The sequence below is a fragment of the Cydia pomonella genome, chromosome 26 (genome assembly GCF_033807575.1).
Source record: "Cydia pomonella isolate Wapato2018A chromosome 26, ilCydPomo1, whole genome shotgun sequence".
Classification (NCBI taxonomy): domain Eukaryota; kingdom Metazoa; phylum Arthropoda; class Insecta; order Lepidoptera; family Tortricidae; genus Cydia; species Cydia pomonella.
Window position 1 is genome coordinate 11,237,546 of NC_084728.1, and position 19,461 is coordinate 11,257,006.

At 38.4% G+C, this 19,461-nt stretch overlaps 1 protein-coding gene across 1 annotated transcript in view; it reads left to right on the top strand.

The window, feature by feature from the left end:
- LOC133532233 (polypeptide N-acetylgalactosaminyltransferase 1-like) overlaps window positions 1-19,461 on the top strand; it is a 43,069-nt gene that overhangs the window by 21,685 nt on the left and 1,923 nt on the right. The window contains exons 10-17 of the mRNA XM_061870812.1: window positions 314-450; window positions 1,073-1,246; window positions 8,050-8,091; window positions 8,950-9,034; window positions 9,426-9,594; window positions 10,188-10,242; window positions 10,858-11,014; window positions 18,430-18,591. Of these exons, the coding sequence (XP_061726796.1) occupies window positions 314-450; window positions 1,073-1,246; window positions 8,050-8,091; window positions 8,950-9,034; window positions 9,426-9,594; window positions 10,188-10,242; window positions 10,858-11,014; window positions 18,430-18,591 (981 nt within the window). The remainder of the gene's footprint in view (window positions 1-313; window positions 451-1,072; window positions 1,247-8,049; window positions 8,092-8,949; window positions 9,035-9,425; window positions 9,595-10,187; window positions 10,243-10,857; window positions 11,015-18,429; window positions 18,592-19,461) is intronic.

Below are 19,461 nucleotides of genomic sequence, written 5' to 3' on the forward strand. Positions count from 1 at the left end.
TACGAAGATCGATTTTGTCGTAGTATCTACACATTTTATAGTATCAAATAATATACGCCAGTAACAGCTTCGCTTCGCACTAAACATACTTACACCGTTTATTATTTTACCGCCGTCAACATGCTTAATATGTAAGCCAAATTGCAGCTTTTTAGTTCTAACGATCTCTAAGCTTAGCTGCGAAGGAACAGGCAGACGAACATAGCGAACGTAAAAGGGTTCGATGATTACAAAACCCTAAAAAATAAAAATGTACTCAATAAGTCATCCAAAACATTATTTTTAATTAATAAATCCTATCTGTTTTTAACAGAAAAATCCAAAAATCGGCGACGTAACACATCGCAAGATCCTTCGTGAGAAACTCCACTGCAAAAGCTTCCAGTGGTTCCTGGACAACGTGTACCAGGAGAAGTACGTGCCCGTGCGGGACTCGCAGGCGTTCGGCAGGTGAGCAGGGTATTATTGTTCATCGCTAGCCTCGTGTCAATAAACGGCCTCTTGTCCCTCGCCCGAATAGCCCACTCGGGCGGCACGATATTATACCTTTGCAGATTCTTCGAGAGCTTCCATGATAATGTCTACCATCGCCCACACTGTTAACTGTGCATCGGTAGACCTTATTACATTACAATATATTACAAAGTCCACCGACGGATAATTGAGACGTTGCTGTTTTTACCAGGAGAAGTATCTGCCCTTATGGGACTTTCGACGCGAACTTTATAGGCCGGGAAATGTATTGCCGGTCGAGCGGATTTGAACTGCGCGAGGGAGACGAGGTCGTTTTGAAACATGAAGCTGCCTCTTCTATACCAGCTGACATATAATAAGCTTGCGCGGGAAGGTAATACAGAGTCATATCATAATATGAGCTACATAAAAGTAATAACCGCCTAGTTCTGTATCAGACATTAGGAGAAGTGCACGTGCGGGACTCGCAGGTATTCGGCAGGTGAGTTATTGTACTATAGGCCTTGAAGTATACTGCCGATCAAGTGGGGTTCTCGGAAGAATTCTGTGATTTCCATTTAAAGTGTACCTACTGGACTAATATTCGTTTTTTTTTCAGAGTTTCGAACGTCGCAACCAACCTTTGCCTCGACACGATGCAGCGCGAGGGAGAGGCGACGCCGCTCGGTTTCTATCCTTGTCACGCACAGCTGACTGACACGCAGTTCCTGTCTCTGTCAATCGCAGGGCAGTTGAGAGACGAAGAGAGATGCGCTGAAATACAGTTTGTGAGGTCAGTGTTACTGTTTTTGTCTTAAGGACCGGTCACGGTACGGTCACGGTACGGTCACGGTGCGGTCACGGTACGGTCACGGTGCGGTCACGGTACGGAAGCGCAGTGACGTGCGGCAAGCGTCGTGATTATACCGTATACGCTGTGACGTCTCATGCGAAACTATGATGCGTAGTGGTACATACAATTATAGAAAAATAGAATTATAGGAATGTATTGAGGGCGCCACTGAGCTTCAACAGGCAACACATGATGCAAACACCCATACATCCATCTCCTTCTGCCGCATAAGTTCGGCCTTATGTTTACATCTTAAGTCAATAATTTACAATAGATAAATTGGACCGTACTACTAGGTATTTCATAAATAATTGCACAATGCCTTGATTTATTTATATATATAAATTTATTTACCTATTAAACATCTTTATTCTTAAACATCTTCACAATCCAACAACTTGAAATTTAGGTCAGCGGCCTTTGAAACACGGTTTATGTTCTCCTCCGAGTTTAACTACGTTTAGTTTTATTCATTTTTATGCTTAGGTACTCTTTCTTTTGTTCGAAAAATAACTACGTAGGTAAACACAGAAATATTTTAAAATAAAAATCCTATTTACAAAAATATGACATAACAGCTTCCTGAACAACCGGCCGGAGGAAACACCAAACCGGGAATCGTGGAAATCAAGGGGAGAGGCCTTTGCCCAGCAGTGGGACACTCAAACAGGCTATTTAAAAATGTTGTAGAAATTAGGAAATTAGGTATTTGTAAAAATAGAGTTAAAAGAGATGTTTATGACATGAGTGTTTTATTCGAAGTAGAGGTAACTAAGCAAATCAAAAATATATCAAAAATAGAAAATAGAACTAGAAAACTAAATATTTGTCAGCACAAAAGAGGTTACAAACTACAACAGCCGCCCTTAATCGAAGTTGTGCCTGACAAACACAAAAAACAAAGAAAAACTTAAGTTTCTAATCCTAAGTTAAGTATACACCGTTTATGTACTATAGGTCCTAGTGGCTTCGTAAGTACATCGGCAGGCATATCACTACTTTTGATATACTCTAATTTAACAACATTATTTGACACCTTTTCCCTAATAAAGTGAAACCTGACGTCTATATGCTTCGTCCTGTTGTGGTGTACAGGATTTCGAACGAGGTTGATGGCACTCTGACTGTCAGAAGCTAAGTTAACTATATGCAGTTTACCTGTTATCTCATAGATAAACCGACGTAAGTAGCATGCTTCCTTCGTGGCAGACGCTAGTGCCATGTATTCCGATTCGGCTGATGATAAGGCCACTGTAGGCTGCTTCTTGGACTCCCAGGATACTGGACCTCCACTTAACTTGAAGGTGTATCCGGTGTACGACCTTCTGTCAATCGGACAATTTGCCCAGTCCGCATCACAAAAGCCTTTTAAAGGTTCTCCACACTTCCTGTAAACCAAGGAATAGTCTAAAGTACCCTTCAGGTACTGCAGAACCCTTTTGGCAGCATTCCAGTGTTCCTTAGTAAAACACGTATTAAACTGACTTAAATAGCTTGTAGAGTAAGCGATGTCGGGTCGTGAGTTTACCGTCAGATACATGAGACACCCTAATAAGTTCTGATACGGATAAGACTCACCTACTTGACCATCAGTTCTTCTTTCCATATTCTTTTAACTAAAGGAGTATCCACAGTCTTACAATCCTTCATGTTAAACTTTTCCAATATTGAGAGAATATAATTTCGCTGGTTTACTTTAATACACTCGGAATTACATTCGATTTGCAATCCTAAATAACATTTTAATATTCCGAGATCTTTTAGTGAAAAATATTTCAACAAATCGTTTTTGACAGTGCCAAACGTTGAATCTGATTGAAAGAATACTATAATGTCATCGACAAAGATACCCAATATCACGAGTTCCTTACCAAAAAGTTTCGTATATACGCAAGGCTCGGAAGGAGTTCCTATAAAACCTATTTTTAAAAGCGTTTCGTTTAACTTTTTGTTCCATGCTCGCGGTGCCTGTTTAAGGCCGTAAAGGGATTTCTTCAGCAAACAAACCTTGTTTTCTTTGCCTTTTTCGATGAAACCCAGAGGTTGCTCCATAAAAACTTCTTCTTCTAAATCTCCGTTTAGGAACGCGGTATCAACGTCTAAGTGCTTCATTCTTAATCCCACCTCTGCAGCTATGGCAAATAAAGTGCGGAGGGAAGAATGTCGAATCACTGGTGCAAACGTCTCATCGTAGTCTACTCCCTCGACTTGATGAAAACCTTTTACGACGAGTCTCGCTTTATACTTCGTTATATTACCGTACGCGTCCTTTTTAATCTTGTAAACCCATTTACATGGTATGACCTTTTTATTAGGCTTATCGACTAGGTCCCATGTGTGGAGTTTTTTCAGTGAATTATACTCATCAGCCATAGCATGTTTCCACTTATCTGCATCATCGGCATGAGTAGCTTCATAATATGTCGTAGGTTCGCTAGAATCAACCGTCGACACATTGTAAGTTAGGAAATCTGGTGGTTTCCTATCTCTTGAGGGGTATCTCGGCTCAGGGAGAGATTCCACTTCTACAGTTGCTGTCTCTTCATCCGCACTAGGTAGCCTTGGTTCACTGAAGGGCTCTCGCTCTTCTGTAGATACTAAATCTTCGGCACTTTCTAGATTTATCGGCGAAGGTGATGGCGCCGCGTCGTTACTTTCATCACAGTCATAAAATTGACAATCTTGACAGTTGTCAGACTCGGTCTCTCTTTTATCTTCAAAAGATAAAATAGAGTCTGACTGTACCTCAGATTTCGGTGACCTCTGTTTTAGCTCTGTAAAACAATTCTCAAAAAAGGTTGCATCTCTGGACATAAACATTTTTCGTGGGTAAGCAGGATGCCTAAATACGTAAGTACCTGGATTTTTTGAATAGCCGACGAAAATCACTTCCTGTGCCTTGACATCTAATTTCCTTCTGTGAGATGACGGTATATGGACAAGTGCTCTACATCCGAACACCTTCAGGTGACTAAGATCACTTCTACGACCATACCACCTGTCATAAGGAATTTGTCCACCTAAGGCTCGATGAGGAGACCTATTCTTCAGGTACACTGCAACTTGGAATGCGTCTTCCCAGAATGCTTTCGACAGTGAGCTTTCAGCAAGCAACGTCCGCGCCTTCTCTGTAACTGAACGATGTGTGCGTTCCGCGACTCCAACCTGTTGAGGACTGTAAGGCGTTGTCGTTTGATGGTCAATACCTTTTGAAGCAAGGTAATCAACAAACTCCTTATTAACGAACTCCTTACCTCCGTCAGTCCTAACCGATTTTATTTTTCTATCTAGTTGATTTTCAACAAAAGTTTGAAATAAACCAAATTTATTTTTGACCTCTGTTTTGGAAGAAATAAAATAAGCAAACACCTTTCGCGTATAATCGTCTACTATCGTAAGCATATACCTATTGCTTTGAAAAGAGGTCGTAGACACTGGTCCCATGAGATCCATATGGATCAGCTCTAAGGGGGAAGTAGCCCTATTAAACGCTACCTTCTTGAAAGGTTTCCTCGCTTGTTTACCTTCCACACAAGCGATGCAACTATTTTTATCTACTACTGAATATTTTACGCCTACCTCGTGATTCTTCAGTTGGTTCATGCCTATGCGACACAAATGTCCTAGCCTCTTATGCCAAAGTTGATAATTATCCTGACAGTCAGAGTGCACATCCTTTGTCATATAATTATCTGCCACATTCTCGGGAACATTGACAGTACCGTCTAAAACGTACAGTCCACCACAGGGCGAGGCATGAGCAACAGATTCACCTGTAAAACGAAAATTATCAGATTTATAAAAGTTACATCCATTAATATCAAAAACACATACAAAACCCTTCTCAACCGTTTTATGTACAGACAACAAATTAGCTTTTAAATCTGGTACAAAATCAACATCATTAATCTTGTTGACCACGTTCTCGGGTGTGTTTATTGAAATATTTCCAATTCCGCAGCACTTAATTTGTTCGCCATTTGCGACAGTAACGGTACCTTGATTCTGTATCGTAAAATTCTGAAACCAATCTCGTCTAGAAGTCATGTGTCTAGTACAGCCCGAGTCTACATAAAAAATGTCCTTTCTTGAGCTGCCAGAAGTATTAAGTGCTGTAAGTGTCATATTATTATTAGTTACTGCATTGGTCTTTTCCTTCTTGCTTCTCATTGGACAGTCTGGTCGTTTATGTCCAGGCATCTTGCACTCGTAACAAATAATATCCTTCTTCTTTAACTTCGGCTTTTTTTTCGCATGAAAAACGGATTCTGATGGCATAGCCGCATCTTTAGACATTTCATTTAGCAGTTTTGTCTTAACTAAGTCTGTAGTCACGTCGACATTACAGTTTTCTAAAGCCATAATGAGAGGTTCGTATTTTGGAGTGAGACCTCCCAAAAGTATTGCAGCAATAGACTTATCCTCTAAGACTACATCTATATCCGCCAGATCCTGTGCGGTTGACATAACTGCGTTAATGTACAGTTCCATATTCGAAAAGTCCGACAGACTCAACCTGTACATTTTTCGCTCTAAAGCTAGCCTTCGTCCCATTCCCTTATCCTCAAAAGCTTTCTGCAAAGATGTCCATGCTCCGGCTGCGGTTTTTGCACATCTAACATGAGTAATTGCCGCACCATCTACTGTCAAACATATCTTTGCTAGTGCTTTCGAATCTTTTCGTACCTTTGTAGGGGCAGGGGTCGTGTCTCCTTCTGGGTAGCCACCGATTGTTTCCCACAGATCCTCGTGCAATAGGTAATTGCGCATCTTGAATTTCCATGCAGGATATCCATCTTTGCTCCTTAAGCAAAAAGATGGAATAGATGCGCTCGAAGGGGAATTTCTAACACTCGCAGTATCTCCCGTTTCATGTGACATTTTTACTATTTGTATTTTATCTTTAAATCACACTAACACTACAACTCAATATTTTACGTAATACACTTTAAACTCAACTTTCCATTATTAATTATAGCATTCGTGCTGATAACGTGTTGTAGAAATTAGGAAATTAGGTATTTGTAAAAATAGAGTTAAAAGAGATGTTTATGACATGAGTGTTTTATTCGAAGTAGAGGTAACTAAGCAAATCAAAAATATATCAAAAATAGAAAATAGAACTAGAAAACTAAATATTTGTCAGCACAAAAGAGGTTACAAACTACAACAAAAAAAAATGACTTAACTGTGATTTTTGTGACATGGTTGTGACAAGTCAACTGGTGTTGCCACTATGTTTCGCCTTTACTTCCATCTTATTTATATAGCATATTATGTAGGTGTATAAAGTAGTGATGTTTACGGACGTCACTACCGTACCTAACAATAGTCATTTATTTCCTACCGATATTTTCAGAGACTCGACTGAATGGTAAGTACAGCCACTTTCCGAGACTAAAAAGGACTTTTGTACTATGAAAAATAATAGTCCGTCGTGAATTTTTATAGTTCTACGAAAAGGAGAGTAAAACAAGTAAAACAGATTGATCTCAATTATATTGTATCACACACAATTTGTCCATAGAAAAAGGCGTGATATTTTTTTTATGGGAATTTAACTATTCGCGCCTACATTTATTAAAAATTTGCCGCCTTTTTCTACTGACATTTTGTTAGTGACAAGGTCGCTGTTCCGGAGTATTGGGAGCGTGCACGCTGGCGGCGCCGCTTAGCATTCGCAACTACCGGGTAGCTGTCAAATAATGAGCTCAACAAAATAAAGATTATTCCCTAAAAATGTTTACTATAATACAGTTACCAATGTGCGGAATCTTTTCGTTTTCAATGTTAAACACACTTGACTTTAAAAGTCACTACACTACAGTTTGCTTTACTACAAATAGTCAGAATTATCTGTGTATTTTATATTATGCGGTTAATTTTCTTCGTCGTTGTTTCGATACAAATTCAATGAAAAAATGTATGTTTCATTATGTTTTTGATGGCCCACTTCATGATCCTCTTCCTGGGGATACATATGATGCTTTCAAGTATAAAAGTTTTGCCCTTCTTCACAGGTTTTAATCAACTCATTTTATGTTAAAACATATGTTCTTTCGCTTATCACAACGTTTGTTGTGACAAACGACAGACAACTCTGCGTGCCAAAAGTATGTTTCTGACGGGCTTACAGTAACTGTCATTATAACTAATATTACAATTACCTAATGTCGGTACACTGTATTAGCCATACTATATTATTAACATCCAAGCAAAACTCTGCGTTGACATAGACTAGATAAAATATTTAGCCGTTACGTTGGTAAGCCTGGAATAATACTATATGATATAAAAGCCTAATTTCTAGCTCGATGTTGGAAATATATAAAGTTTACTATTACTGTTTCGTCCAATATTATTGCAGTTTACCATTTATCAGCCTATCGTGACCTATTTTTATCGTAAATATGATTTTTATGCAAAAAACGTGAATAAAATAACGGAATAGTATGGGAATTGACAGTAACACACGTAGCATTTGTGCCATATTTGGCCACATCAAGCGCTGTGATCGTTCCGGCTTCCCCCACCACCCGCTTTGCACGCTTCCAATAGAAAAAGTGTCTGTGAAGACAACGCGCCTTTAATCAATTTGCCCTATCTTTTCTTTGCTTCTAATTCCCTGGCTTGCGCCCCGCCACTCTTAAAGACTCTGGAAACCCTAACGGTGTACCCGTACAGTACAGCAGTGGCTACATTTTTCGTGAACTAGCCACGACCTTGAGCAGTAAAGTTTGCAGTTTCAGGAAGAGGTTCCTGCACATGATCAAGGCGCTGTTCGCGTGAGTTTGTCTGTCTGTGACTGACAAACACACTAACGATCACTATGTCATAGGACGCTCGTCTCGTAGTTGTTGCACCCACGCTATTTTATTTCAAATTCCACACCACATTTTTTTTGTATATTTGTTAATTAATATGTCACTTCTACCATAGAGAAATAAGTAAGCTCGATGTCGACTGCGTATATAATGAGCATTTTGGTACCAAAACTGATGTAAGGAGTGAGCACTCTATTACTTCTTATTTCTCTATGGTATAACTTTAAATAAATTGACCCACCGCTTCCTTCACTTGCATATTGATGTAATCAGGCACGTCAATAACCTCTGTACTGTAAACTAGCCCGCAACTTTTGCGTAGAATTAGTGATTCCTTGTTAAATTCATCCCCCTTTTCGCCCCCTGAAGGCAGGGGTCAGCAACCTTTTAGAGAGAAGAACCAACTCGAGTAGTATTCGCCAGTTTTACGAGGACTGTAAAAGAGCCACAAAAGTTGATTTGATTGGTCTAATTCCTCTAAGTGTTCATTAATTATACGGGTTTCTTAAAGAGCCGTAATTTCAGGTCCAAAGAGGCTCGCAATTCGCGGTTTGCCGACCCCTGCCTTAAGGGACGAGTTCCTTTATTTATTACCCATATTCTGGCGTAATTTAAATGTATTAAATTATAACGGAATATTTGGCTGACGCTACAATTATTTATCATTGTAATACACAAATGTACGTATAACACTGTACAAATATTACCTATTAAAATATTTGAATAAAGTATCAATAGGCGATATCACCCAGTCAACTTACGGCAGGAGAGCAAGGAAAGGGTATCAGTGGGCTAGTTTAACCCGTGGGCTTCCCGCAGGGGCGCGCACCTGTCGGACGAGGACGAGAGCGCGGCGCGGGTGGTCGTCATGGTGGCCTGCCGGGACAGATTTGCTGCCAAAATGGTAATTATATCAACTTTTTAAATTGGCCCACTTTTGCCATGACTGGTTAAAGAAGTCTAGGTTAAGTTTGTTCATTTTATTCAAGAGTTTTAATATTTACGGAAACGATATTTATTGCTACCTGACCTGGAAGAGCAACTAACTTCTGGATTCGTCCGTAGTCCTCGTGTTGTTTTCCTATACCGAAAAAACTAAACTAATAAAATACATTTTTATCCCTTTTGTATGCGCTTGCAACTGATATGTTTGAAGTCGGTGCCAAGTTAAATCTTAAAAGCGTCGATACACAAATCTCGCGGTCGGAATAGTATTGGCCAGCCTTGTGGTGAGAAAGTACCCTATGCTGTTTGTCCCGGTTGTCGCGGTAATGTGGTATGGTTGTACCGCGTAGCAATGGCGGCACATCGCCGCGACGGGGCAGCTGCAGCACGCGGACTCGGGGCTGTGCGTGGACGCGCGCGGCGCCCGCGCCGGCGACGACGCGCGCGCGCGCCCGTGCGCGCCCGACGACCTGCCCTCGCAGCGGTGGACGTTCGATTACGACGGAGAGAATTCACATCGTGAGTGTACACTGTAGCTCCTAGTAGAGGACCCCGTGCCACTCGTTACACTATTTTTGTAATAATCATTAAAACTTCATTCGGATTATTGTTTTTTAATGTTATTTGAGGTGTTCAAAGCGTTTTAAAAACTTCTGGTGCAGGTAGCTGTCAGATTGGGGGGTTAATTATGCATTTTAACAGATAATACCGTGTCGAATGCTTATAATGAATCAAGACTTTGTCAGTGACTAGAATTTAAAATAGGTACTTTAATTTTTTTTAGTTTGAAGCCACCTTATCTTGAATAAAACAGGTACCTGATCCATTTACAGTCCGCCTTATTTATTTTTAGATACAAAAATAAAACTATGAATTCGAAGAAAAAAGCAACAAAATTGATTAAATCATTTGTAGGATCATCGACGTAGTACATATATCGACGAATAGTGGCTTTGGCTCAGAAAACATTGTTTAATATTATCTGTAACCGTTTTTGTAGAAAGGATCTTATATTTAACAAGTGGACTTTGTCAGGCCCTGGGCTTTACGTGGGTTAGGTACCTTACAGGAGTATGCATGTGTGTATATTTATAGGGTTGTTTTCGTTGCAGCCGGAGTGCTCCCTGCAGAGTTAGAGAAGCGACTTAGCAAAATAAAGGGACAGCGGTAAGTGGCAATAGAACAGCAATAAATCGTGTATCTTTTCGCATATGATACGTGATGTTAGTCATATGTGTGTATAAAAATAGTTTTTAAGTAATACTAAGTATAATTTTTCTGAAGCTGATTGCAAGAATTTTCAAAAATGGTACGGTGGAGCGTCTTCTGGACATTTTAGTTCTGTATTTTTTTCTGTAACATTGTTAACATTTACCGTATCATGTGTTCAACATTAGACCAATAGTCGTAGTGTGATTGGGCACTTCTTACGTGATCAGGGGGGGCTAGTCAAGAAGACGACCGTTTGCGCCATAGCGAACGAAACCATAACGTTTCTATATCACTCCTCCATATTAATGCGATATGGAGAGAGAGTATATTCGTTTGCTACGGCGCAAAGGATTGTATGTATATATGCATATACTTTATTGTACATAGAAATAAAAACACGAAAAACACAGCTATCTTCTCATCATTGTCATCTTGACTAGGCCCCCATTTGATAGCTTATTAAAAATAGGGTTTAAAGTTGTTTTAAAAATGCTTGTTTGAAATGATAAATTCCATATAATGAGTTACTCAAGACAAATTGATTGTTAACATAATAGTTTGTCGTAACAGCCGCAAGTCGCGCTCGCTGCTGTCCGTGTCCGCGGAGGGGGGCGGGGCCGGGGTCGGGGGCGGGGACGCTGACGAGGGGAGGGGCGGGGCGAGGGAGGGGGCGCGGGCCCGCGCGCCGCGCGCCAAGCGCCGCCGCCGCACAAAGAAGAAGCAGAAGGTCTGATGCCAGGAGTGTTGAGGGCGCACCGGAGTGAGGGTTACTGCACGTGTGCTCGACGCCGCTTAGGAGAAAGGATCCAATCCACAAACAACTATCAATAAATTGCGACCGAGCTAACTCTGCTTAACACTTGTAATGATAAAGTGTGGCCATGTCATCATTGATCTCAAATTTATATGACCATATGACGTTTATAATGAATTAATGACCCTTCCTTACTATGCTTTATTCAAATCGGTGCAAAGTTAGCTTAGACGGACTCTAACATTTGAGATTTCTGTCAAAAAGAGAAGTCATACATTGGCAAATGGATTCTTTTCCCTAAACCACGTTATGTTGGGATATATGTGTTGGTTGCTCATAAGCAGAACCAGAAAGAGTAAACTGACAGTTACAAGCAGGTGCCAGTGATCAATACGGGTGAGTTTAATCACGGCGTCAGTGTGACTGACCTTTCCGTAAGGGCCCGGTTTACACAATGCTACTTGCGCTTAGTGGCGATTGTATGAACTCGCATAAACAATGTGTAACCCGGCCCTAATCTATGAACATGCATAAACAATGTGTAACCTGGCCCTAATGCATGAACATGCATAAACAATGTGTAACCCGGCCCTAATGTATGAACACGCATAAACAATGTGTAACCCGGCCCTAATATGAAGTACACTACACTTGCCCGTATTGACTTTATTTCATAAAATGCATTATCGTATGAATCTTAAACTTTTTGTGAATAAATAGTATCTTTATTTACTTGGTGTCATACTTTATGAATTATATTTTACATGAATATAGGTATTATTTTTATACGTAAGTAAATCATTTCTCTTTAGTCTGCTGTCATTTTGCTCTTCTAATTCTTACTATGGGTAGAGTTTTTTTTGGGGCGAAAACAAAGTTTTTTCACACTTACGTGCTCTATTTCTAGAAAATTGTACGGTTCATCTAAAATAAATATGTAGTTGATGTCAAAGATATGTTTTTATTTACAATTTTACACCTTACTCCCTTGCAATAAGGAGAACTATGTAAACATATCTTTGACATCGACTGCACACAATAGAGTTTTAATTAAAGTGGCACATTATGATGCCAGTAGTAACGAAATATCAGTCTTTTATGAAAAATTTACATATATTAATAATGCGAAGAAAATTACACACAAATGTCATTTAGAATCTGTAATTTTTATGACAATTCAATTTTGTAGGAACGTTTTAAAAGCACAAGGTGTATGCGTATGTAATTGGAAAATGCGAAATGCATGATTGAATTTTGGATTTCACCGGCCTATACATCCCGGTCTTTTGATAGGCTTGCGTGGGAATATAAATCCAACACCTAGAGGCCCTTTGGAGAGCTTTAATATCATGTAGAATGCCTGCTGGAATTAATTTATTGTTAAATTAAGAAATATTTATGTTATTTCATTTGAAACTGTTAGACTGAATGAACTGTTTGTTCACTATACACTCATTTTGAGAATGGTTCATTTTGCGGTAGCGGAGTGATTTTTATCTCAATCTTAATTCCAGGAACTTGTTGTACTCACTGAGATAAAACATAAGTACCGTAATTGTTTTTTTGTGTGATCAACCTTTTGTAATTCGACGGCTCTAGTAATAGTCATTTACATGGAATTTAAATTGATATTTCAATTCAATGCCCTTTAAATGTAATGTGTCGTTAAACCGATCTCAATAGTCGATTGATGGATCATCGTCAACACTTAACCGACAATTCGTAATCTTTATTCTAAGACATAAATTGGGGCTTAAACTAGCAATAACTTGCTTGCAATTCACGTTACCACGTAACATCGTCGACTATTTAGATAAACTGCATTCAAAAGTTTGATCAGATACCGCAATGTAATGAAAATTGCATGCAAGTTCTTCCCAGTCTACAGAGTGTTGCTCTTAGTACAGTCGCCATCAGATATATCGAAGCTGCCAAGGTGCTCAAAAATATCTGAACACGAACTTTAATGTCTCGATAATCAAAGCTTTGTTCCGATATTTGTGAACTCCTTGGTGGCTCCTATTTATCTGATGGCGGCTGTACAGTCATCTGCTACACCCTCTTATGGCTCTTCAAATAAGATTGTGCCAGATATTTTTGCGGCCTTCGTTATGTAACATATTATTGCAGGTTACTGTGCATAACTAAACTAGTACTGTCCTAATCGCTTCCTGTCGGCTGTAATAGCTTCCTGACGGCTTCAAAATTTGCCAGATTAACTTAAACTCTGTTAAATTGATTAAGAGTCAAAATTTGATTGAGGCTGGACGACGGTCGTCAGGGGGCTGAGTGCGATACGTTACTTTGTCCTTATTGAGAAGTTAGACCGTTAATATAATTATATAGACTCTATGGGCGTTGCAGGGTCTACCTTGTGGCCTAGATTAAGACTAACTTCAACCAATAATCAGGTGCTCCCCCTACAGTTTCGCACGCTTCCTACCTTATTGTAGGGCCGGCCATCTTGTGGCCTAACTAGAAAACTTAGACTTGACATTTACACATTGCACCCATTAAAACGGGGCCCCTCTGCTTCCCTTAGAAAGTAGCAAATGGTTCGTACTTAAATTTGGATTGCTCTCTGTGCAAATGACAAGTGAGGAATGATATGATTTGATCTCTTTTATAAGGCCGATACATCGTCCCAAGAGTTTTTAGTCCGTGTATTGTGCCGTTCTTTATTTACTATTTTATTTATTGATAGTATTTCTTAGTGACAGCCCAAGCAGCACATTAGTGAATTTTGCAGCTTATCTTATAGCTTTATGTTCTAAATGAGTGGTTTAACAGTGTTTGATAAAACTTATACCTTTAAACACAACTCAAAATTGTATATGAGTTCATCCTGTCACTTGTAGTTGCTTAGGAACGTTTATTGTTTCTACTTTATTACTTATGGTTGGGTAAAGTCGATTTTGCTACTTAAAGTTGCATGCAGGTTTTAATTGTCACTGAATAAGAAGCAATAGTGCTATATAAGGCCCTAAAGTCACTTATAAGCAACTTCTACATATAAGTGGGAACATACCCTTATTTGGAACTTTTAATTCCAAATGACTAGTATAATAGAGTAGTATATCACCAATAGTGGCTAAAGAGATAATTTTACGGCCCTTTTGGAACCTAAAGTGAATGCAACTTTAAGGGCTAGAAATACTCTTATTGCCACTCCAACGCATAATTAAGTCTCAATAGGAGGTTCTTGAAAACCAAAAGCAGTTATTTTCACTTATTTCAAACCACTAACGATCTAACAGTTCCAAAATTAGGTCATATACATAATATCCTATCAAAAACATTTTCATGAAAATGTTGCCAAGACGAAACCATAAGGCTCGCACTGTCAAAATGTTATCAGATTTCTCGTAAACGGCCATGCCACATATTTTGACTCTTGTTGTAGAGTTTCTAAAGTTAGGACTTGTAGAGTTAGAAGCTTGGCTCTACAAGAAATCTGATAACTTTTTGACAGTGCGAGCCTTATGGTTTCGTCTAGGCAACATTTTCGATGAAAATTGTTTTTGATAGGATTTCACTTCTTTTTGTAAGTGTCTTCTTTGTGTATTGTCATCTTCCATCCCCTAATATAAATGTTAAAGTAAGTAGAGTAAATACACTTTATTGGACCACAGAAGAAAAATTCAGTAACAGATTTACAATGTAAATAAAGGGCGTTCTTATCGCTGTGAGCGATCTCTTCCAGACAACCTTAGGGTAGCAGGATATAAAGAACAAAAAGCTTTAGTGACAGGTAGTGCACGAATACATTACAGGAATAAGAAGATTACACATTACAATGAAATACATACCAATGGGTACAACCAAATAGTTAAATATTTATCACATACATATATAATGGTTGGGGGAAATTTACTATTAAAAATCCCGAAATACGTACCTGGGGGCATCTTTTATACAATCTTCTTTTTTTACTGATCCCCCCTACAAACTTTCCTCTATTCCCCCTAATGCCCTTCTCCTTCCTTTTTCACCTTTACGGGTGATTTTGGGGTTGATAACTATTCTATATCCTTCCCTATAGGAAAAACTATCTACACACTAAATTTCATCTAAATTGGTTCAGCGGTTATTGATTCCCCATATAAAATTCCACCCCCCTTAAGGGCTATAAATTTCAATTTTTTTTTATTTCTTTTGTTGTTTGTATACTAATACTATGCTACATACCAAATTTTTGCTTCCTAGGACTTCAGGAAGTACCCCAAGGGTTTTGGTGATCATCAGTGAGTGAGTGAAGTGAGTCAGTGATGAAAACGGGGTTTTTCCGATACGAACAAAATCTTAAGTATGAGATTTTTTTATTCTTAATAAGTCCACTATTGACATTATATCCCGAGAATTTTGTTTATCTGGTATAATCCAAACCCAAGTTATGAGGGTTCAAAAAAACGACGAAGCGCTTTTAGAAAAGGTAGGCCATGCGCTTCGCTTTGCTCGTCTTGGCGGGGGCACTACCCTGCCCACAGATTTATTTTTCCTATTGCGGCGCCTCCTCTGTCAATAGCATTCACTGCTTTGCCACTCGCAAGATACAAATAAGTGATTTTCAGACCTGATAGTTCTAAATAGAGAACAAATAAGTGAAAATAAACACTGTAAAATATTTTTTGTTCCGCCATGTTTACAAATGGAGTCCTTGAAAATGAATTATTTTAAACAGAATTTTATCACACTGACGCATAATCACAGACCTTTGATAGTTGTGACGATGTTACTTTAACATTGTACGTAACCTACAATCATTAGGTCAGGTTTTTAACAGTTTTATTTCTTATCAGTATCAATTCCTCATTAGATTTAGCACTCTCCTTTTAAATATTCCTGGATAAAATCAAAGGCGCATCGAAATTTAGAACGAAACCATACTATAGTTTCACAGTAAAAAATAATTCGCAAGGATTTTGTGCTTATTTCAATTCCTGTATAACGTGAAGTTTTCATCACTTTACCAAACAGATATGTACATCCAAAATTAAAATGGCAGATCACATTCACTTTTAAAAAACACAACTTATTGTCTTAATTGTTGCCACGCCACTCAAAGGAAATTGGGCGTCTCATTTATCACTCCTTGACCGAACTGAAATTGTAATACATTCATTCGTTCAATATAAATCGTTCACTGCGCATAACTGTCACCCATAGTTCTAATTGCCACTTAAGGTAATCGAGAGATCTCTTATGGATTCAATTTAGAACCAAAAATAGGCTGCAATTTTTCTCCTTTTTGGTCTATATTGGGTCTATATGGGTTCTTTCCACCTATATAGAACTTAGTCATGGCTATATATTTCACTTAAGTATCTAAATAGATATGGTATACGAGCTATTTCCCACCCCGTGTGCTACTTGGGAGGTATAAGAAAGAGGTATCATCGTTATTTCTTCAATTTTTTTTCGTCTCAACTTTTATACACGACTACACAACTATATTCATTTTTGGTTTCCCTGGTGACATGTGATGTTTGATTTTAGATTTTCCTTTATGTACATTCGTGTTTTATTAGTGGTATACTTATCTCACGTTTTTCTTATACAATCTGTGAAACACACATAGTATTATTTGAGTATCATACATAAAAACGATGATATCTTCAGCTCAATACGGCGAATTTTCTAAAAACTGTTTTACTTAAAGATTTATAAAAATATTTAAATTTACGCAAAGAAAAAAAAATTTAGTCATACTTACAGCTGTATTTTGGAAAATGAGCACTTATTACTACAAATATTTAAGTTAAACGTACAGTTATTGAGAGAAGAAGATACACATTTAAAGTGTACAGGCTGTCCAAGAGCTTCGTACATTTTTGAACTGAGGATATGGAAGTCAGCGGAACTTTACATTTCCATGCTTGTAGCTCGTGTGCAGACTGTACCTAATATAAAACGTATTTTATGAATTCAAGTTCTGTACGCCGTTGACTGTACAAAAGTCTTCTATGATGGAGCTGATTTATTTGACGGCAGCTGTGTTCTAATTACGAAATAAAAGGTGCTAAATATCTTGGTTTTTTATTACTCTTAACAATAGGATCTGGCTTGGATAATTGCGCGCGACGTGTTCCTTCTGACACTGTAGAAAGAGTCGCAGTGTTAGTTTAAGCAATTATTTTCGTTTACCATGAGTACCATGAGTACCATGAGTACCATGACCGAAATCCATTTGAGACTGCACGAAATGAGAACCATAATGTTTATTTATTGTTCACGTCTTATGAGTTTTTTGTGAAAATAACGAGGATTTGTTAATAATTTAATTACCTAGTTATCATTTTCTGATGGAGTATGCTTTAAATAAGTGTGAGGGTGTGTTTTATGCATGTAGGTCGATTAGGACTCCGGTTGCCATTTCGTTATTCTATTCTTGAATGCATATTGCTTTAGAAGCACGTTTTTTAATGGTATCCCGAAATTTCCCTATTTGACATCGGTATTTAAAGAAAGTGGTTTTTTTTTACAAATTACTATGACTGTTTGCACTACCCTTCTCTGGGTCACTATACGAAGACATCTATCTACCGACATGTATGAATACGAACAGGTAAGTCTTTTTGCTTTTGTTTTTGACACATTTACAATTGTACTTTTGGCACACGAAAGCACGGAATTTGGTTTTATTTCAAAAAGGGGTATCATTCTTTGGCTCAGGATCGCTTCGTCCACAATCATATTTCGTCACTTTTTTTAATCGTCCACAATGCCATGTCGTCAGCAAAAAATCCCTAAATCGTCACCTTCCTATATCACTATTTCGACTCCAGTCCCAGATCGTCTACATTCCTATTTTGACCACAGTACTAACTCATCGACATTATAGTACAACGCCCACCCGTTATCATGACTTCCGTCTATAAATAAGACAACTTTCGGACTTTTCATTTAGGTAGGTCCTTGTGTATTACTTTTGCCAACTGAAAAGTTTTGCGGGCCTGTCATTTAACCTCCGCCAATGCCAGTAATGTGTATTGTGGACCATATAGGAATGCGAACGAGTTAGCACTGTGGAACTTATAGGAATGGGGACGAAATGGGAAACTGACCAAATAGGAAGGTTGACTAATCAGAACTGTGGACCATATGACAATAATGACAAGTTAAGAAGGTGACGAAATAGGATTGTAGATAAAGTGGACACTCACTGGTTTTTAGTAAAACTAACTTGGTCTTATTTCGATTAGTTTGGTTCCCGCACGTTGTATTCCTTTAACGAAGTGTAAATAATCATCAAGTGACGCTTCGTACATTACCAAAAAATAATAGGTACGTATTTAGTACGAATATCAAAGTCGGTGCAGAGTTAGCTTGGACGGGCCCTATTCATCTTCTGCACAAATGACATAACAATAACCGTAACTAATATACAGCGCATCCACAAGAACAAATTCATCGTGACGGTGGAGCGAACACTGCAAAACAACAGCGTGGAACATCTGGAGATGGACATACACTGCAAGCATCGGAGATTGTACCCTAACAACAGCTTCGTCAGGGACTTGGTCTCCATCCTCAATGACAAGGATATACGGGTAAGATCTCTCTTGATCCTAGTTCATACTTTAACAAAATAGAAAAAAAAATCGGGGGCAGTTTTGGAACCAAATGGCATAACATGTTATTCGTAACACGCGAATGGAGTAGTAAAAGCAGTTTCTTAAGATAAAATGGATATCCATTGTGAGTGTCGGAGGAGTCAAGTACCTCACTATTGTCAACGATTTTTTAACGCTAGTTGATAGTAATGGAAGTAAAAAAAATTAGGAGCATTTGGGAAACGAATGGCATAACACGTAGGTAATTCAACACTTAGGAATAAATTTATAAGATTTGTATATTGACATCAAGATAAAGCACTGATTTTAATGTAATTTTGTAGAAGATACTAATTTAGTCAAAAGTTAGATATTTAATACTACATACCCGATCATCAATGTTATATACAGTGTGTCACCGTCATGCGGGCATTTATTAAAACTGATAATAATACCATCCATTAGCAATTGTTTGCGTGTATTAGCAAATCATAATTATGTGAATTAACTGCTCAATTAAATTTCTGTAATCCGCACATTTAATGTAGTGTACTACGTAATCGTTGTTAATCATATCGTTATGCACTTGGTACAAGGCCTGTCGTGGTACGGGGGTAAAAACTGAGACAACTATCAAAGAAATATTGTCGTCCTTATCATTGCGTTAATGTATGGAGGTTTTGATGCATTCAGAAACAGTTTTCAATAAACTTTGACATGACAATTTGAAGGTTTTACGTCGGGTTGTCAAGACAAACCAAAATATTAGCAAAACTGGTATTTGATTTTCTTTCAAATGTCTTACTGGTGGCTTACGTTACGATGCCCGAAATTTGTTGAAACACGTGGAAATGCAGCTCAAGGCTT